The 22073-nt window shown below is 35.3% G+C and overlaps 1 protein-coding gene across 7 annotated transcripts; it reads left to right on the forward strand.

Moving 5' to 3' along the window:
• The first annotated feature begins 1915 nt into the window (after positions 1-1915).
• LOC136828364 (trans-Golgi network integral membrane protein 2-like) lies at positions 1916-20413 on the forward strand. Of its 7 annotated transcripts, none has more exons than XM_067086314.1 (5): positions 1916-2024; positions 6989-7091; positions 11002-11245; positions 11474-11609; positions 15462-20413. In XM_067086314.1, the coding sequence occupies exons 3-5, from the start codon at positions 11036-11038 to the stop codon at positions 16376-16378; spliced, it is 1263 nt and encodes a 420-aa protein (XP_066942415.1). In that variant the 5' UTR covers positions 1916-2024; positions 6989-7091; positions 11002-11035; the 3' UTR covers positions 16379-20413. The 7 variants fall into 7 exon arrangements, with proteins under 7 accessions (XP_066942415.1, XP_066942417.1, XP_066942414.1 ...); XM_067086316.1 differs by having other exon boundaries at positions 1961-2024; positions 6989-7098; XM_067086313.1 differs by lacking the exon at positions 1916-2024 and adding an exon at positions 2126-2360.
• Positions 20414-22073: the final 1660 nt, after the last annotated feature.

Genomic DNA, 22073 nt, shown 5'->3' on the forward strand with positions numbered 1-22073 from the left:
AATGTGTAAGAGTAATCCTTTTATGGGAAAAAAGCATCAGCATATTTCTGTTTCATCATCATTTTCTTCTTAATCATCTTGATTAAGTATTGCAGAGTCACTGTGTGAAAGACCGAAGTGGAGGTGGATGTCTATTAGCATATAATTACGTATGCATAAGGTGAGTGTATTTTTATGATTACAGCTATTTTCCTTTCTTCACTTGGTGTTGTGTTCTAAACTTACTAAGATATAGCATAAACAATAAAATATTGTACATTTGCTGTAGTGTCATTTGCAGGTACAGTATGCATCTCTCTCTCTCTCTCTCTCTCTCTCTCTCTCTCTCTCTCTCTCTCTCTCTCTCTCTCTCTGATTATTATAGTAATGGAAATTAATGTGTGTTGTACTATGCTGTATTCTATATAATTTAGATCTGCACGTGTTGAATATTGGGCTAACTGGACGTATTTGCAGATTTTCAACTTTTTCAGAGCCCTAACCCCTGGAAATTCAAATATGCAATTGTGTATACGTATGTACACACACACACACACATAATAAGTGCAACATATTCACATAGAAATATAAAGAGAAGCTAAACACACGTAAAAAGTTTCGATATACAGATATATATATTTGACCATTGCAGAAGTTAGTAACAGAGCTATAAATCAGAATTTACTGAAAGACGGCTATAGTTAGCAACTATACGGGAGAACACCACACGACGGTCAAGCTTCCTACAAACGCTGTCACAAGGAGAGCAAGCTATAGATTATTTATTTTCTGTAAGAGATAAGTTTGTGTTATTGAATTTCCATAAACTAACAGAAACTATTAACTTAACAAGAACAGGAAACGTTTTGTTTTTCCCTGGGTTTAACGACTAAGCCACAGCGCATTCCTCGTAGGATTTTGGCCCTGTAGGGGGCTAGTGCCTTCAGTGCACCTCATGCGGTGCACTGTAGGCAGTACTTAAGGTTCTTTGCAGCGTCCTTTCAGTCCCCAGCTGCAACCCCTTTCATTCCTTTTACTGTACCTCCGTTCAGTTTCTCTTTCTTTCATCTTACTTTTCACCTCCTAACTAAAGGTTCATAGTGCAACTGCGATGTATGCCGCCTGTGTAACTTCCAAACTTTTTGCCGTTTATTTCCGTGTCAGCGCTGAATGACCTCATAGGTCCCAGCGCTTGGCCTAAGTTCTGTGCTTTATCTATAGGATTTTGGCTTCATATAAGGTTTGTTACGCAAATGTCTTTCAAAGAAAGATGAACTTAACGTTTAACAATGTTAACAGTGGTCAAGACATGATAAAATGTATTCCATCTGGCCTGAAATTTCAGATAGCATTGTGAATGTACTAGTTGTGTCGTAAAGCCTAAAAGATTACATTTTTAGCCATTAAAAAAAAACTATTCTTTAGCCTTTTCTACAAATACAGTATAAGCGCGAAGATGGAATGCAAAGACGCAAAAGCCATATGTCAAATTGAGAGGGTTCCCCCAATAAGTATCAGTGCGTCACAGTTAAGGACGATTATTCAGAGTAGTGCTCTCGATTTAATCTTTGGCAATGCAGTAGAAACCAGTCGTAGAATCTCATGTATTTTCTTATTTTCTTCGTTATTCTCAAAGCAAAGAACATAGGTTCCAGTGCTTGGCCTTTGGCCTAAATTCTATATTCATTTCAATTCAATTGACACCCCATGGGTCCTGCAACGCATATAACTTGTTTAATAGTAATATTTACAGTCTCATTTACATTTTCGTGGAATGAATCGTCAAACAAGACACTGAATAAAAGTCAACTGGCGTCACAACTACGTGGGTCACTGACGCCGAACTTTGAACAGGGAATACAGCTTCAGAATTCGATCACTGTATATAAATAAACGGTCCCTATGCCCCTTCTCTCCTCCACCCGTTCTTTCTCATGAATGTAACTCTGTGACGCAGCATAATCACATCATTGAGCAATATTAAACAGCCATTAATATTTCGACAGACACTGTCACTGTCGTCTCCATCTTATCCGCAAGTAAATGTAAGTCTTTTGTCATTTAGACCATTAGATATGACAATTTTTGCTCCTTTACAGAAACAATTGGCTTAATTTGGCTATATAATCTTCCAATTGTTTGGTCCACACTGATAAGGTGGAAGCAAGGGTGAGTAAGAGCATTGTTCAGTTCCCGCCCTCTGAGGGGGGAGACTGTTACCACTACATCGAGCTTGTATTCAGTCGCAGGCTACAGCTGTAAACGTTAGTGCTAACGATGTAAAGATAAATGGATACAAGTGAAACGTAAGCCTGTGCTATCTGGATCTTGGGCCTGAGACACTGCAGACTTCATAATTTTTCGAAACTCTTACTTCACAGGTAAAAGGTTAAGATGTTTAACGTACTACAATGCTAACACTAGTTATACTACTGAAGTGAATATGTATTCCTGTACTACCATAGTACGTTCAGTTTCGAGTGAGTTATATTTCAGACACATGTACTTTATAGACTCATACGACAGTAGTACAAGAACATCTAAATACAACTATGCAGCTTACCTTCATGGGTTTTAAGTTTAACAAATATCCATCCTTTTTCGACGCTGTTTTTTTTTCGGGGTTAAAAAGTTGATATCAGTAATGAGAAATAGTGCTTAGACGAGACGAAAATTTGGTGTTGTGAAACTAGTGGTAAAAATTCAGTAGGTCCTTGTGCAAAACAGGTGTTACTGATAAGATTTAACGGCTTTATCGTGTCTTGATTTAGAGTATTGTATAATTTGTATTGTATAATCTGTTCACAGGATAGTCAGTGTTGAATTAAAAAGAAACGCATATCGTTCGAGACCATTCTTTTCCCACGGGAATCTGTGTTTGTTTGAAGCTTGTGGTTATAGGTCCATAGATCATTAAATTTATTTTTCTTTTCAGAATATTCAGTAGGAAAAGCGAATATTTATTTTGTATTAATTTTGTATGAAATATCTCCCATCAAAATTGTTGCTTTCAGAAAATTATTTGTTATTCTAAAGGCTAAAGTATAATACAACGTTCCATTGTGCTTGATGTGGCTTTTCCCCCAAGATTCGTCCTTGATTCATAATTTTTAATGTGATTTCGAGCACTGTCTTAAATTTTTTTTTTTCTGGGACCGCTTTTAGAGAAAAAAAAAAAATTTTAAGAAGCCTACTGTAAGTAACGGCTATTCCAAAATGCTACCTTTGTTATGCTAAGAACACTGCACTGGTTGTTGATTCAGGTGAGGAAGCATCAGATAAGTTATAGAAGGTGAATGGGGTTAATGAAGAAAGAAGACTTTAAAGAAAGAGGTCTTCAGTAGCAGTGTGCTTTGAATGTACGGCAATGCATAGCGAAGGGCCAAATTGAAAGTGAGTTAATTTTAGGTGGCAAAATAAACGAGTAGCAAAATTTTTCTACTAGTGTATCTGGATAACATCAAATGTGCTTTGTGACTTGCGATGCGAAAACGTGGTGTGGACAGGTGATAAGCTTTATCGAAAGTTAGGAATAGCCCATGTCTGTACACTGAAAGAAAAAGGATGGTGAAAACATGCATAGGATGAATTTTGTTGTATGCATACAAAATATGGACGACTGATAAGAGGTCTAGATTATGTGGACGAAGAATCACAAATGAGAGAATTTTAGATATAACAAAGGGGAAATTTAAAACAGCCTTAGTTGTCGTTCTGCACTAAGAAGGGAGTGTTTTGAAGAATTCATGTTTGGCAGACATTGTCAAGGGGTGAGAGAGAGAGAAAGTACTTAGACGAAATAAGAATAGTACATAGACGAAGATGAAATAAGGAGAATTGATAGGATACAATAGCCGCACAACCGACACAGTGGCGATAATTATATAAATGAAACTTGATTTTCGCCATCGTGTGAGACGGCCTAATGAAGACGAAGACTTCTTTAAAAACATTATCATTAGGAAATAAATAAAAGAAGGAAATTGCATTTCTCAAAAACTCTAGGAAAATTGTTTCCCAGCATCGAGGGAAGCTTGAAGTTTCATTTTTTCGTACGTTATTTGTTATCATTTAAGAGCTCGTGGCCATCAACATTCGCTAGTGCACGAAATATCTTGCTTTCGAAAACCAACTATTTGTAAACCTGGGAGAAAATGCTTTCTTAGCAATTTCAAAATTTCATAATCATAAAATTTTATTTTTTGAGGCCATCCTTCAGTTCATTAGACGAGACCCATTTTAATATTCAGTTAGTTTAGAGTTAATAACTCGTTTTGTATCTTAACAGTTGTTTAGAAAACATTTATGAGTGTGTGAAATGCAATCCTCATCATATGGGAGAGTGTTATCTACTATGTTATCTTTGTAACTTGTGAAAATTGTTATCTATTGTTCAGTGTCGTTATCTTCACCAGGAGAGAAAATTATATTTGTTTTTCAGTCTTAAAGTTCATGCACTTTTGCCTTATTGTAATCAGTTCTTTACTCTGTAAAATGAGTGTTGTGATATCGCTTTCTCATTTTTACGCGTTTTAGACCTAGACCTGGCCCGTACCCAGAGTTTTTTGTTGGGGGGGGGTCGTTTTTCCCAAAACTGGACCTTTTCTTGAATATATGTCATTGCATATATAGGTATATACAAGATGAAATACTTGAAAATGTTATTTTAGTTATATCAAGAAGAAAAGCTGGGCATGCAGTCTATGCCCTTCTACCCGATTAGATGTTATTCAAAGTACTGATTTTGGTTAACAGAGTTTTCACAGAAAATATGGACTTCCAGAATTTTTTTTTTTTTTTTTGGGGGGGAGTCGTTCGACCCGCCCCACAACCCTCGGTCTGGCTGTAATGATTTTCTTTACTTAGGGAAGAATTTTCGAAATCCGGTGGTAATGCTTGTCTGTTTTATCAGTTCCCTCTGTACTTGCATGTGCCTTGGCTCTCTCTCTCTCTCTCTCTCTCTCTCTCTCTCTCTCTCTCTCTCTCCATCTTCTTTATACGCAACCATGTTGCTTAAAGCAAATACATTTGTCCTGATAAATAAGCAGTCATATAGACCTTAGATTATCAGATATTTCTTGAGACCGAAAGTTTCAGTAATCGAAAATCTGTAAGGAAGAAATTCGCAACACTGCCTATAGGTCTACCCCTTATACTTTCAAAACTCCCGTTCCTCTCCTTCTCTCCAACTCTCAGTGTCTTCTCAGTGAACCGGTTTCAATATTGTATTCAGTCTCGTGATGAGTAATAATTGAGCTCTGGGTCTGTCCCACGAGAGAACATAGAGAGAAGATAAAAGGAAACCCGGAATTCTCATCTCGGATTAAATTAATGAATTCCACATGTACATAGTAAAGTCACCATCTTGAAAAGTACGTGTTTAGCAATACTTCTACCACAAAATCATACTATACATCAGTTGAACTGTTCTTTTATTTATTTGTTGAGAGAGAGAGAGAGAGAGAGAGAGAGAGAGAGAGAGAGAGAGAGAGAGAGAGAGAGAGAGAGAGAGAGAATAATTTTCCTCTTTCCATGATCCATCACTAATCATATCAGAATTCTCGAAGAATAAAACCTTTCTGTAATTCGAGTCACAACCGATTCGCATAATTAGCCGGGCAGATGATGCGCAGCAGTGTAACTGATCAGGAAGAACGTGCTGCTTTCCTTTTATTTCTTTACATTTATTTAGTGGACTTGTGTGAATAGTATGAAAGAACAGTATCTTGAATTTGAATTTAAATAATTTCATCGTGAAATACTGATATGGCAAAATAAAAAGGTGGCAGACAGTTTTAACGAATTATAAATCGGCTTGGTCTAATGGTTGTGATAACCTTCACGCGTTTATATTGGCAAGTGAAGATTCTCAAGGTTCATCTCTTCTTGATTTCCTCTGTGGGAACTTATTAGGTGATTTTGGATTTCCCATACATGACTGACGAACCTTTAGAGTTGATTACTTTCATCTTTTAATGTAATTGTTTAAAACATCTGAAATTGCAGAAGACTAGTTGCAATTCCTCTCTGATAGAGAGAGAGGGAGAGAGAGAGTGAGATATAACTTGATTCAGCGATAGAGCTTGTAGCTCTTGTGTCTTTAAGCTCGTTAGCCCTATGAGTTCCACTTAAGGACAGTCTGCATCTGTTTCTGACTAAATACATTCACTGAGTACGTTTGGCGTTTCCTTTGCAACTGCATTAGTGGAAAGTGACTGTTCCTTATTGCATTGCACACTATCGAATGGTCATATAACTATTCAATAAAATCTGAGCAATTTGTTTTTCATTAGCATTCCGCTAAAAGGTGTCATTTGCTACTCTGAGATTTCATTTGGAAGTAACAGACCAATCTATCTGAAGCCTCCGTCGGTCTACCCATCTCTGATGTTCCGAACCATTGCAGTCTTGGGCTTCCCTTTACTTGATTCGTGAGGTGTCTTTGTAACAGACATCCAAATCCTCGCAGGCTGTAATGTCCTTGCCAGCGCCACCAATGAGTCATCAGTCTTCATTCACTTATATACTGAGCGAATTTGTGGTCTCTTATTTTCTCATTTTAAATGTTAACTTGCCGTTTGATATCCTCAGTAAGACTTCGTTTTTAAAAAAACTCAAAAAACCAGAAATCGTTTGGTTATGACAAGCATTTCTTCCACACGATAACACTTACACATTTGATGAAATTAGCACCAATCCATTTAATTTCCCCTCCCCCCTCCCTCCGGCCTCGGCATGACAAAATCTCAATTGCTGCAAAAAGAAGGGGAAATAAAACATAACCTTGCAATGCACCACTGTTGCTTGGGATGCAATTCAGCAAACCACGTACTAACACTCACTAAAGCCTGGAATTATTTATAAATCGTCAAAAAACACATGAAAAATTATAAATTTAATCTAGAACAATTTAAAAATTCTAAAAAATATTCATTTTAATGTCTTAGTCTTTCTTTTGTTCGCTAAAACAATGTGACGGCTCAAACTTTTCTCTCCTTTTTGTTCGCAGAAACCTTCGACAGTTTGACGTTCAAGACGTTCCTCTTGGGTTGTGACAGATGATCCTTCCACCAGATAACTCGAATTAACTGCTGTGGATTACGTTGTCATAGGTATTTTGTAAGCATGCATGGTTGTTTTTAAATATCAAGTGATAAATGAAGACGGAGAGCAATGTCAGTCGAGTTACTACCATCGGTTGTGGGTTGTGCACTTGTGTTGTTATTAACTTTCTCCTTATGGCTTTTGTTTTCGTGGGGTTTTCCACTTTTTGTGTTGCGCAAAAACGTAAATAATGATGATCTTATTTTTGTGTATAGTGATCTTTTATTGATTTATTTGAATTTATAATTGTCTTACAGTGTTAGGTTACAGTCTTACATCAGCCAACAAACTTAATACGCGAGGTCTAGATGCGAACATAAGACAGTGTCACTAAGCTGGCGCAAGAAAAGCATTTTTCTTCTATTTTTAGGTTGTTTTTGTGCAGTTATGATATTTAAGTCAATTTCGTCAGTATCCTGTGCAGTTTTGATGATTCGTTGTCGCTCGGGCCTAACAGGCATACCAGTAAAAATGCCCGGGGAGGTAGGATAGTCCAGAGTTATAGCCTAGCTTATTAAGAGAACACTAAGTCTTTTAAATGTCAGTAACCCATTTTTGTCATTGTACTATATTTTATCAGTAAGATAAAGTATCAAACAGCTTTAGGGGAGAACTATATAGTAGCTCCGCGGCGGTGACTGCCTTCTAACTTAACTTTTCCTACAGTTTTTTGGTTGCTAATTATGAATTTACCTTTAATTTTTGGTGCTCTAGTGTAATTAACCTGTAATTAACCCCTGAAGTCCATCCATACGCAGTCTTCACAAGACAGAGTACGGGTACGTCTGTTTCGAATGGTTCATATCCCGTCCGGCAAGTGCAATAACTTGTTAACGTATGGGTACCCAACCCCAGTACTAAACATGGCAAAGGGGCATTCCATTTGGCCGACAACAAACAGAAGCACCGCCAGTATCAGAACCCCCAAAAGTGTAGAAAAAACCAGTTGAAAAGGTAAAAACAGGCACGGAGCTAATATATAGAATTACCAGCCTTAGTAAAAGTGTCAAAAATATCCTCAGTTGGCAGTTTCCACATTTCTTAGTACTACACCCCATCCCTTCAGATAAGCCTAAGCTAGCTTTTATTTGTAACTGTTGAATATGCAGGTTATGCTAGAAGTGTGCATAAAAAACACAGTGGTTTTTGATGGGTAATATGTTAAATACCAACCAAACTTTTACTCAGTTGTTTTTTTTTTTTTTAATGTAAATCTTTCCTTAACTAGAGCATTTGTTCTTGGAACCACAGGCATCAATGTCTGTTACCTTGGCATGGATTTCAGCCTTGCTTTGATTTTAGAGACTGAAGGGTGTTCTTTGAGATGTTCAAGGGCTTATGTAGTATAACACTGTGTATACTGTACATCAAAATAGTATTTCTTGGGTTCATCATATCCAGCAGTACTGGTATGTTTAAACTTGGGAAAGAAATTTATAATTAATCTGTATTTAAATGTTTCTTAAATATTCATATGATGTTCTGCACCAAGAAATAAATGAGCAGGTCTTTGAAGCGGTGGAGCAGTTCTTTTACATGGTAGACACACTGGTCTGTGAATACTGTAGTAGTTGAGAGAGCAGGATGAGAAAATAGCTGCAGCATGGTTGAAATGATCAGAGGTTGACTGCTTCTAAATATAGAGCGGGGGAAGACTTATGACAGGTACAGGATGGCTGAGCTACTTGAGGCAGGAGAAGCACAGTTAATTTACAAGGAAAATGGTGGAGACATTGAAAAAGTGTAACTATAGAATGTTATACTTCCTGGCTGGAGTAGGCTACTGTGGGAAGATTGATTGATGAATAATGGAGAGATATGGCATCAAGTGGCTAGAAAAGATGGATCTCAAAGATTGAGATGGTTTGGACATGTGATGAGAAGGGATGAGGATCAGTTAATCAGAAAAGCAGTAGATATGGAAGCAGTCAGACGAGGACTTGTGTGAGAACCCAGAAAATCGCGAAGAAATGAGATAGATGAAGACCTAGACTTGATGTGAGTTAAGGCAGAAAGAACACAGAACAGAAGAAAGTGGAAAACACCTGTATCATCATTAGAATGTATCAAAAGCAAGTTAACTAAAGTCCATTAATCATTAAGTATAAATCATTAACACAACATTACTATTCCATCCATTAGGTTACCTCCTTACATTCTTTTTTTCAAATAGAATTTAAAACTCAGTGCATACCATCACCATCATAAATGCCTTGCATAAGCTTTTCCAAACTGTTCAACCTCTTGTTTGGAAAAGCTTACGTAAGGCATTTATGATGGTGGTGGCATTCGCTGAAAACTTTTTAACTTCTTTTTGAAAGGAAGAGTGTAAGTAGATAATCTAATGGATGGAATAGTAATGTTGTGTTGTTGATTTGTTAACTTGCTTTTGATACATTTTGCTGGTGATAGCCCCTTTTCTCTATTTTGTATTAAATTCTCAGTCCCCACATGTACGTACTGTACATTGTTCATAAATCATGCATGTGTTGTTGAAAGTGTTCATGGTGAGACAGTGAAGCTGAACCACAAGAAGTGTTGGAAAGTCAAGAGTTAAGGATTGAGTCATGGTGAAAACAATTCATATTTACAGTTTACATATTTCTGATGGGGGCTTCAGTTCAGGATCATAATGCAGCAGCATTGCAATCAGTTCCCCACCATTGTTTGAATGCGGCTGTGTAGGCTGGATAATTTTCCTAAGATTTAAGTTGGACTGCAGGAGAAACTGAAACCACCTTTAAAAACAGATGTGTAATTTCAAGAAGTATTACACCATCTTGGTAAAGTATTCATAATTTTAGAGTTAGAGAAGTGCCGTTCAATAACAGGTCAATGCCTTCTGTTTGGTTTATCAGCCTGAATTCCCCCAATCTTTTCAGGCATTTAGTTCTTAGACACAGTGCTAAACTGGGTCTTATTAACCCATAAGGTTGACGATGTTGTGATTTCAGATATTATCAAGAAAAGATGGGGATGAAAGCCTTAGTGGTTGACTTTGTAAGTCCATCATGTGTTTTTTACATCAAAGCTTTATGTTCCCCATTTAAATTACTATAACCTCTCCAGTTTCTACCACCATTTTGTTACACTGCCTTATTACCTCCAGTGCCTTAATTATAAGCTCTGCTTAGAGCAAAGGTCAGTAAGACAGGCATCTTAATGCCCTTTTCTTACTAAGACCTGAAGAAAATGAGGTGAAGAAAAAAAAAAAGGATGAGGCGTAACCACTAAACAAGTAATAGTCCTGCCATTGAATGGAAGAAAGGTTATGAGTCAAAAAAAAAAAAAAAAAAACAGTAGGAAGAGAATATAAAAGCTTGGTAATATCAGGATAGTAACAGTCAGTGAACTGTGTAATCCTAAGAGGATTACAGATTTCTACAGAGAAATTGTGGGAAAAGGTGGCTTGCAAGGTGTTAGATGTCAGTAATAAAACATGATCGTGCACTTTTGCTAGTACATCTACAGAACTGTGTTGTCAAGTGAGGTGTGCAATGAGCTATGTTTACAGCCAGTGTTTTGCACACAGGTAAAAGTCAACACTATTTTATTGGGGCATTGTCCTATGGTTAATTTTTACTTCGTGTGGAATTTATTTAACTCCAGTTTTGTCATATGCTGTACTTACCAGTCTTGTATGTCTTTTGTAATACTGTATACTTGTTCAGTGGAGAGGATGGTTGTCTTCATTCCCCATATTTTGCCCCAGTTTCAAGCTCGCTGTATGTGGTGTACAATCTTCCCAGCCACTTAATTGCTTTGTAGCTCTTAATAATAAAGATACTGTCGCTGTATGGTTTTGCAAGTTAAGGTTAACATTTAAATGGCCTGTATCCTAAAAACATAATATTATTGAATGATTCTAGATATTTTTTTGTCTAGTTATATTTTAGTTGCATTTTATTGTTTTTGCAGTGTTGCAGGCTACAGGGACCAGTAGCCGGAAATCATGAAAGCCATTTTAATCGCACTCCTCTTAGTTGCGCTGGCGCACACGCAGCATGTTGACGAGGACAAACAAACTTTGATCTTAGCTGGGCAAATTCAGGACCTCCAAACTGCTAATGTTGAAACTGTCACTGTGCCTGACAGTGATAAGAAAAATGGAACTAAGGTGAAATTGAAGGAATTTGAAGACCATGCAGAATTGAAAGTACTGGTCAGTGTGCACTTGATTTGATATTTGACATCTTTCAGCTGTTGTTGCAATTTGCTTATTTGTTAATCAAGTATCAAAATGTTTAGCACTGATTACGCTAATTTTTTACATTTTGGTTTTTCTTATTAATTTGACATTATGGCAATAATTTAAATATACTGTATATTATTTTTGTATTTTATTTTTTATTTAATTTTGTCCAAAATAACCTCGGAATTTTATTTGCAGACTGAAAAACCAGAAGAGTCGTCTACTCTTACCACTCCTGTTCCAAAGCCTGTGAGTACAGAGAATGTCACGGAAACAAATGAAGACCAGGCTCAGACCACAACCACACAATCAGCTTCTAAACAACTAGATCCTGGTAAGTATCATTTTATTTCATCTTTTTTAAAAATAGATTGGCAGTGTGTTTCAACACTCATGCAAGTCCCAAGCCTTGATGTTAGTATTATAAAGTACTTGAATGAAACCACTAAATCACATTTGTAGAGTTGAATTGAGCTTTCTCTAAGGATGTATCCTTCAGTGACAGATTGAAATGGCATGGGAAGTTAACTGGGGATAAGTTGAAGGGAACAGGTGAGAAGTACACAGGAGAAAATAGTGTCACTAGGAACCAAAGAATATAGAATTTAGGCCAAAGACCAAGTGCTGGGACCTATGAGGTCATTCAGTGCTGAAATGGAAATGGACAGTAAAAAGGTTTGAAAGGTGTAATGGAAGGAAATCTTTTAGTTGCGCTAAGAAACAATTGTTGAGAGAGGATGGAAAGTGAGATGGAAGAAGAGAATATGAACGGAACAGTAAAAGGAATGAAAGGGATTGCAGCTACAGGCTGAAGGGATGCTGCAAAGAACCTTAAGTGATGCCTACAGTGCACTGCATACGGTACACTGATGGCACTACCCCCCTATGGGGACTAGGGACCAAAGGAAAGCTGTAAATACCATTTAGCATGTCCTTAAAATACCTTGTTAGATACACCATTGTGGTAACCTCCTGCTGGGCCAAGAAGTAAAGGACCATGCAGTTAAGATGTTCTGCTTGCTAACTTGCTCCATCAAGTGTGTCACCTGAGTTTATGATGTGATAGTTTAAATCACCTTCTTGGTTTGAAGGTTGTGGGTTTGTCCTTTGCTTTGGGGTTTACTGAATGCATTTAGTGCAAAAGTTAACTGTAGAGACCAACATTATCTCCACATTATGAGATGATAGGGCAGATTTGGATAAATGGTTTTATTATTTTAATTTACAAGGATGCCATTTCCCTCTGGTTGCGAGGGATAGTCTCTAAGGTTTCAGCTTGGTTTTGTAGCAGGCCTTCACTCTCACTGATCCTAGTGTTTGTGATTTAGGAACGTCATCTACTGCCTTATCCTTTACAAATCCAAGTGTTTGTTGAACGGTTGTTTACTGCCAGCACTTGTAAATGTCAATCTCTGTGTTGCCTACCCTTGAGGTGGTAAATTGAACTTGGATACTGTGACACATTTGCAAAAAATCCTTTGTTGGTGGCCATAAGGATAGCTTTTTAATGTGTTTTTATTCTTATTAACCATTCACCTTTCATTGTAACCTGGGGATGCCCAGTATCTTCAGTATGATGTTAATATCTTTTCCTTGGTCTTCAATCCCGTAGGAGGGTCGTGCCATCAGTGCACTTTAGGCGTTACTTAAGGTTTTTTGCAGCGTCCCTTCACCCACTAGCTGCAACCCCTTTCATTCCTTTACTGTACCTCTATTCAATTCTTTCTTCCATCTTACTTTCCATCCTCTTCTGACAATGTTTAATAGTGCAACTGTGAGGTTTTCCTCCCGTTACACCTTTTAAACCTCTCACTCAGTTTTCCTTTCTGCGCTGAATGACCTCACAAGTCCCAGCACTTGGCCTTCGGCCTATATTGTATACATATTCTATTTTATTTGGTCTTCAAATTATTAAGGATTTCCTCCTCATTGGTCTTCAAATTATTAAGGATTTCCTCCTCATTGGTCTTCAAATTATTAAGAGCTCCCTCCTCACACAGCAGTTCTAATGAAGGATTGAGTGGAGGAACCAGCTGTACTATTCCTGATTGGTCCCAAGGAGACACATAAATACAATAATTTGGCAGCCTGTAATCACCTATTAAAATAGTTACTAATTACTGTATGTGTAAAGCAGTAGTCTATACTTTGTGTAGACATGTCAGAATTAATTTTTTGTGTATACAAACCGTTCCTTTGCAAAGAGTTCATTTCATTCTTCACTAGAGAAACATTGTTTGGTATGTAGAAGCAAATTATGTTGATTACCATAGGGAAAGGGGAAAGAGAAACAATTGTCTCCAGTAGAGCTGCTTCATCTGCAACTATGCCATTGAAGAGGTAGTTTTAATTCAGGGGTGAATTTAAAGATGTATTTTAAAGTGAAATTGGATTTATAAGGGAAACCAGGACTGTATTAAAGTTTATTGCATATAATGAGAATAAACTGAAATTGTAAAGTTATAGCATTTGTAGATGCCATTTTATTTAGTGTGTTTGATGGCATAATAAACCCACTCAAATTTCAGCTTGGGGTACTGTATTACAAAAATTTTTTTACATATTCCTAGGTTTATTTAGGATGGCTTATCATATTGTTACTTAATCCTAAAGAACTAACTATTGGTTTGATTTTAACTATGGTGACCTGTTTCTTGTATCTACAAGCCTTATAGTGTAAACTTTGTTTTGTATCCATATGCTTTTAATTGAAAAATTATGGTTTAGTTGGACATCTGTATTTTCATAATGCAAGACACTAGCCTTGGCTGTTCATCTAAATGAACTTCATACATGCACCATGTTTTCTTTCATATGAGTGAATTTGTTATTGAAGTATTGCCTGTTCATCTATGAGGATTAACTTAGATTATACATAAACCTTATATAGGTGGTTTATTTCCCAAGGTACATGAAAGGAACAAGTACTCTTACAGTACTGTAATGTACAGTGAATAACAGCTATACATAGGCACACTAGATTAGAGGCATATTTTTTTATATAAACATTAGGGTAGTATGCATTGGACAAGTGAAAAAAATAGGGAATTCATAAATATAAAAATGAATCTACGAGCTGAATGTATAGATGCGCTAAAACAAACAGCTTTGTCTCACTCTGATGTTTCTCTATTGAGTCTTGACCTGAACTTATAAAAAAATATAAATAAATAAATAAAAATAAATAAATAAATAAAAAAATAAAAGCAAATTAATAAATAATAAATAAATAAAAAATGAAAAATAAATAAATAAAAATAAATAAATAAAAATAAATAAATAAATAAAAATAAATGAAAATAAATAACTAAAAAAATGAATAAATAAAATTAAATAAATAAATAAAATTAAATAAATAAATAAATAAAAATAAATAAAAATAAATAAATAAATAAAAATAATTAAATAAAAAATAAAAAAATAAATCAAATAAATAAAAATAAATAGATAAATAAAAAATAAATAAAAAATAAAAATATTAATGTTGCACACTTCAAAGTTCAGTTGAGAAATAATGTATTAAATAGTCATTTATTGTATACAATGGGAATATAAAAAAAGCAATATAAATTTCACAGTAATGCAGGACACAACAAAATTAATCAGATATTAAAACCTTCACGGGATATTTTTTCTACATTAGTCTGCCTTTTACCTCAGCATTCTTTACTGGCAGAGAGCATATGTTGTAAATATGTAAAATATGTGGATAGTATATTTTTGGAGAAAGTTATAGAGCAAAATAATAATCACAAGGAGAGTTTGTGTAACACAAACAATATACCAGTATCTTTTGTAGGTTATATTTGTTAAAGGAAGGAGTTAAAATAAAATGGTCTGTGTTTTGCTTGTCTAGCTATAAGCACAGCTGTTGTTTTAAATCTTCAGAATCTCTCTGGAGCATTCAGCTTTAATTTTATGATAGTTCTTTCTTTAATTAAAGTATCAATTTTGATAATTTCAAGTAAATAGGATTGCTGTATTATGGATTTTTGTATTTAAAGGGGGTGCTTATTTTTAGTTTGTTATCTGGGTAAAAATATAGATATATCAGATGTTTTAGGTCTTGGGCACCTTTTTAAGCCATATTTTAGGGAAAATTTTAGGTTTTATATGCCATCAAAACTAGAGGTATTGCTGCTGTCTTAGAAATACACTGAGAGATATTCCTTTTTATTTTCTACAGTTGGTGTTACAGAGGCTTTGGAAAGTGGAGTATATGACTCAAAACCAAGTGTCCCAAAGAAGGGGGCAGACCCCAAGGATGAAAAATTGAGTGTCCCGAAGAAGGGAGCTGATCCCAAAGATGAAAAACAAAGTGTTCCTAAAAAGGGGGCAGATCCTAAAGATGAAAAACAAAGTGTTCCTAAAAAGGGAGCTGATCCCAAAGATGAAAAACCAAGTGTTCCTAAGAAGGGTGTTGATCCTAAAGATAATGTGGAGTCACTACTAGGAAAAGGTGTGATGAGAAATGGAGATGTTCATGTGACATCAACTGTCCCCAAGAAGGGAGTTGACCCAGATGATGAAAGAAAATCTGTACCAAGAAAAGGTGCTGATCCATCTGTCTTGGGTGAACCCAGTAGTACTGTGGGTTACTTAGGGACTGATGCTCCTAGATTAATTTCCCCTGGCAAAACAGGAGAGACTTATAACAAAAACAGGACAGGTCCTAATATGCCAACCCCAAGTACAAAGAAAAAATTTATGCCTACATTAAATGAAGCTTCCATGGATTTTGGTGAGTCATCTACAAAACCCTATGTAACAATACCCACTTCTGTAACCCCTGTGACACCTTCTGGGAGTGACGTGTCTTCATCCAGACCTGAAGAATTAGAACCTCCAGCTGAGGATACCACTACCACTGAAGGGTATTCTACTACAAATTTTAAGCCAACTGCTGCTACAGACACGAAAGGTAAGGGAGGCTCCGAGGATGAGGAAAACATATCTTACACTCCAGCAGTTGTAGGTGTTGTTTTGCTTGTTGTCATTTTTATAACTGTGATTGTAGTTGGATACCGAAGGCTTCAAGATGTCTGGATGCGAAGGCATTATGCACGTATGGATTTTCTAATTGATGGTATGTATGATGTTTAAGTGAAGATTGAAAGCTCACAATTTTGATGAAGGTGTTGAAGAGAAAGTACACAAAAAATTTATATTATTTTCTAAATATTGTTAGTGATTTTTATTTTTTTATTGTCATAATTCACATTTGAGATTCATGATTATTTTAAATAAATTGCACGTTAGTTACTATTAGCTTTTCTAAGTGCACTTTATGAGAATTTTTAGCTATCAGCGAAATGCTTTTAATTGAAATACCGTAAGAAATGCTTTTTTTTTTTTTTTATTATGAGTAGGCTTTAGTTACTCTCAATTTCTATATTGCCTATATAGTAAATATGCTGCTTGAAAGTAGAAAAAAGAAAATGTCTGCTCTCTGGCCAGCTTACTTGAGCAGTTAATTTAATGATGATCCGAAACCTTTTTGTCGGCTCTGTAAGGTGTACTGATGGTGAAGTTGTCTCGAAACCTAATGATGTCGACGTTCGTGTTTTGTGAAGGTGATGAAATTGCTTCTTGATTTTCTCCACTCAAGTAGTATTACTGTTATGGATAAATACTGGAATTTTGTCAATGATATGGAAAATTATGTGATTTTGTCAGTTGATTCAACAGAGTACATTTGCATGTAAGTTATGCAGATAGACACGCAACTTAGTCATCGTGTCTTCCAGTTTTAAGTTTCTTACCATTATTGTTTTGTTATCTTTTCTCTTGTTTTTTCTAATAATATTGTTATAACAGTTTATGGTAATGAAAAATTAGGAGATGAAGGTTGTCTAGTCATCTGAAAATTCATGTGGTAATATTGGTGCAATATTTACCTTTATCTGTGGCAGTAATGATGAATTTGAAATTTTCTTCAAAACTAGTTGAGACATGTACAGTGCCTCAAATATTGAAATGCTGTAGAAGAGTAATATTTTTTAATTGAACTTATCATTTTCACATTTTGGAACAAAAGAATTTAATGTATTCGTACTGCAGAGGCAAGTGTACTAGTGCCCTATTTGTAAAGAACAATTTATACCATTGTTAGGCAGCAGACCACAGGTGTTACCTAACTTGTCTTACTGGAATTTTATTAGGTGTCAAGTTTACAGTATATCTAATGACATATCAGTTACCATATAAACAAAGCATTGCATGTGATCAGTGGAGTTTTACCATTGGAGACTAACATCATCTTCCTTTTGAGAAACTGTCCTTTGTGTTTAATGTGTGCTCTTCATGTTGAAGACCTATTAGTTAGACAAATCTCAAGAGTGGTTGTCCTTTTAGACAAATCTCAAGAGTGGTTGTCCCTTACCAATAAACTAGTTTTATATACATAGCTATGTTTAGATAATGAATTGAAAAATGTGTTGTCAGAAATGGCAAAGAACAGAATAAATTGTTGGATGTCAGAATGCAGCAAAAAATAATTCTACAAAATTTCTACAAAATTTTTGTAATTTATAGTACATTCCCTAGTGATTTCAGTGCCTTTTGCCAGAGGTTTTTATTTTTTCTGGTGATGCATTTGACTGATATTTTTGTGGCATTTTTAGTAAAATTTGGATAATTAAGTGATGTGAAAAAATAATGGTTAGTGTAATTCAACTTGTGTAAAAATCATTTTTAACAGAAGGATACAATATTAGTTAGATTAAAAATCTATGTTACATTCCTATACTACCAGTTCCTTCATTGTTTCAGGCTGAAGTTGTCTTTTGGAGTACAAAAACGGTAATGGAATAACTCATATCAATAAGTACTTTTTGTTACCAGTGATAAATGATTGTGAACTATATTATTACTTTATTCCACACATAATCTGAATTTGATACTGTTATTTATATAATGTTCTTATTTCAGTGTAAATTAGATGTTAAGGTACAGAGGAGACTGTTGAAGACTACGTTTCTTCAACTTTTAAATGGGTTGAAACAAGTTCTTTAGATCTTTCAAATACTGTACGCTAAATATCACTCAAAAGTTTCAAGTTACAAGTCTTCCAAGTCGTTGGTTGCTACTTTATGTTGCTTGTGCTGTATAGGACATTCTACTTTTACTTTCTCATTCCATTTTAGGGGTTGAGAAGGCCTTGTTTTCAGTGGTTTTCAGCCATCGTGGATTTTAGTGTGCAGAACCAACGTCTGCCTTTTTGGCCAAGATAGGATACACTGTATCAAAATTTATACTTGAAAGAGAAGAGAAGAAATATATCGGTATTACTAAGAATAGAAGAAACTGATTGATCAGTTTTATGCATTCTAGATATAACTATCAATGACAATGTTTACCCCTACTTTTAATGGTCTTGGTTAGTTTGTGGTAACATCCTTATTTGCATGTGATATAAATAATGTATTTTTATATGTACACATTCTTTGTATGTATGTGAGTACAGAAGCAAGGACAGTTTGGCCCTTATTTAGTACAGAAGGGCCAGTGGGCATAGCCCTCTTTCGTTTGGTTTCAGTGATGATATTCTCTTTTGCAAGGAGGTCAGTGTTTCCCTTGTACAATAATTTCAAGTAATTGATTTGATTCATTCTAAATAATGTTAAAAAACAGTAATCACATTAAATTTATGTAAATCCTTAAAATGGAAGGTCAGCACTACATAGTATTTTATAGTGGTAAGCATATGGATTCTCAGATGAAAACTGAAGTTTCCTTTATTGCAAGGGAATAATTTTTGTGAATGGTGCTTTTGAAGTTGTAATTTTGAATGTCCCATCATTACATGTTCATGGTTTATTGTATCTACTGCATTTGAGACATGGGGGAATTCAAGAGATGTCAGCTGCCGTGCATAAAGCAATATTGTATAGTAACTACTATTAAGACTGTACATTTTAGAAATCCTTTGGTGCTTCTGCATTTTATGGTCTGCAAACATGCTGTTTGTTGCATGCAATAGGATCTCCAAGATTTCTGGTCCTTTAGGGAATGTATAGAAAACTTTACAGTTTTTAACTGTTGCTTCTACAGTTTTCAACTGTTGCTTCTGCTGAATTAATCAGAGTCTTTGTTTCCCGTCCACAGCTACTTTTTCCATTATTTGACCTTTCATAACTTCTCTAGATAATGGCATAGCTGATTATCAGTATAATGGTGATAACTCAAAAGCCTTATGCCTGTGAAACTAGAGCACCTAATGTGACCAAAAAAAGAAAAAGTTCCATAGCCAAGCCTTGATCAAAGTTTGGGATTTAGTTTCAACAGAGACAACTTTTTTGTGTTAGGGATGTGTTTGTATTATTAACAAATTTGATAACATATTTGCCAGGCCTAAGATTGGGTACTACTTGATAAAGTATACTGATAACTAAACATGATAACTGCAGTAGACCTAAAATCTATACATATCCCGTTTAAATTCAATACAGTAATTACTTTCAAATGATTATCATACTATTAAAATTTGGCTAGGATTATTAAATGAATTCTTTGTAGACCAAAATTTTCACAATTTTTGAGTCCCATGTTGACTGACTTCTTCCCTGACAACATGAGCTCAGTTTCCAACATACTCTATTTATATCTAACTCAGTTTGGATGCATGGTTATTGGTTAATATATTTGAACCTGATTATCAAAGTTGTGAGGAAATAAGTGGTTGCTTGTGTAAAAGGAAACATTATAAGCCAGTTTAGCTTTTGCAATGTTTCAACTGCTTTTAAGATACTGCAGTAGTTACAAAGTTGAGCTTCTTATTAAGAGGACACCTAATTGCTTGTGAAGAGATCTGCTGTGGTTCATTGGAAATTTGTAGTGGTCCATGAAACAAGTGCGTTTTCTTCAATGTGTTCCCATTCAAACATGTTTACAGTACCGCATTATATTTCACATTCTTATTTCTTACCAGAGTACCTTTTCAAATGCATTCTTTGTTATTTTATAAAGGTTTTTAATGTTTTGACTGGAAATAGTAATGCCTTATTGTAGGACATCTTTTTTTACTATACTATCAAGCTGTTACTTAAAGTGTTATTAATGTTTAAGAAAATGGTTTTCCATACTGTTAAGTTTTATATGTTTGTATCTGATAATATAAGGAATAAATTCTTTTATAAATTAATTTTTTCCTTTGTAGCAATCCTAGTCAAGTTTGAGAGCATCTAAAGGCAGCAATGCAAACCTTAAACACTGGTTTACTGTCCTTATACAATGCTAATTTAACACTTATGCCAGTTCCATACCTGCATAAAATTGGGTCGAGTGTGCAGTTAAAACCCATAGAATGTATAAAAAGAAATTCAAACATCAAAACTTTTAACTCATTTCAGCAGTCTGATGCAAATAACACTTGGCTTTAAACAGTATAAGGCTAACTGGAATACACAATGATAGGCTTTCCCTGCTTGAACTGGAAAACTTACTGCAACCGTAACGACCAGAGGAAAATGGCCTACATTAGTATTACTCTAAAAAACAGTATTAATATAATGATTACAACAAGAAGAAAGCATCATGTCTCAAAATCTAGGATAAAGAACTAAGCTGATATAATGATGTACATTTGAACATGTTTCCTCACTATAACAAAGAAAGCATCATTTGTCAAAAAAATGTGGGATAAAGACCTCATCTGATATATTTTGCTGCGTATTATGTCAGGTCATTAGGAATTTTTTTTTTACATTTAAACAGGTGTTTCATCACCCTGAGAGAATCTCAAGACCTATAGATGGAGAGGTTCTTTGTTCAGATGCTCCTGTGAACCATCAGATAATAAATATGCATATTTGTGTATCTCTCCTAACCAAGTAATTTTTATAATGTAAATTAACAAAGCAAATATTTGCATACAAAAATGCACAGCAATTCTGAAAAAACAGTGCTTGATACCTTTGCACTCCAGCTCCTTTTACACTTACAGGCAATGGGATCAACACTATGGCTAAAAGGATCATACAGCAGTTAAAAGAAAAATGAAGAGTGGCTTCTGGTACTGGAGTAAATTTTTGGTAACATGCAATCTTGGCAGGAAGTAGATACTAGTACAGTAACTTTAAAGAGTGCAGATATTAGTGGAAGTTCCCTCTTGGAATAGACTATGTGGAAGATATTTAAATGGTAATTTCAAATAAAAGTCCTCAGTCATATTTTTACGCCAAACAAGAATCATAGATGGATATGCATATATGTGAAGCATAATGAATCAAATGTCCAAAAATCTCAAACAAATACAGGGAAACTTCATTGGACCATAACTGTCCATAGTTTCACAAGTTCTATTGTCAGTAAGAAAGAGACCATAAGACTAAATACAGCCACAGTCCCACAACACTATTGTTGGCGACTTAAGACAATAGTTTTATGCTAACTAAAACACCCACCAACTACTATGTAGCAAGTCGCCTAAAAAAACAGTGAATGAAAAGAGTACTCAGCCCAGCATACACACAAAAATCTTAGGCAGTATGTACACAGCCTAAAACGTTGTGCTGCGCAAAACCCTGAGAATAACTGGAATACACTATATACTATAAATACATCTACAATTGTTTGTACAGTAACCTTGCTACACAAACTGGTTGGTTTATGTCCCAAACATAAGTGCAGTCCACAAAAAAGTTATTTCTAGAGAAGTGCCTATTCACACAAATTTTTTCACAGGAAATGTCCCCACACCAGGATGTTGCTAAAATTTGCGAGCCTGAATGCCCAAACGGTACAGGCAGTCCCCGCTTACTGGCAGCATCGGTTAATGGCGCTTGGCTAGCGATGTCAC

This window comes from Macrobrachium rosenbergii, chromosome 42 (assembly GCF_040412425.1).
Source record: "Macrobrachium rosenbergii isolate ZJJX-2024 chromosome 42, ASM4041242v1, whole genome shotgun sequence".
Lineage (NCBI taxonomy): Eukaryota > Metazoa > Arthropoda > Malacostraca > Decapoda > Palaemonidae > Macrobrachium > Macrobrachium rosenbergii.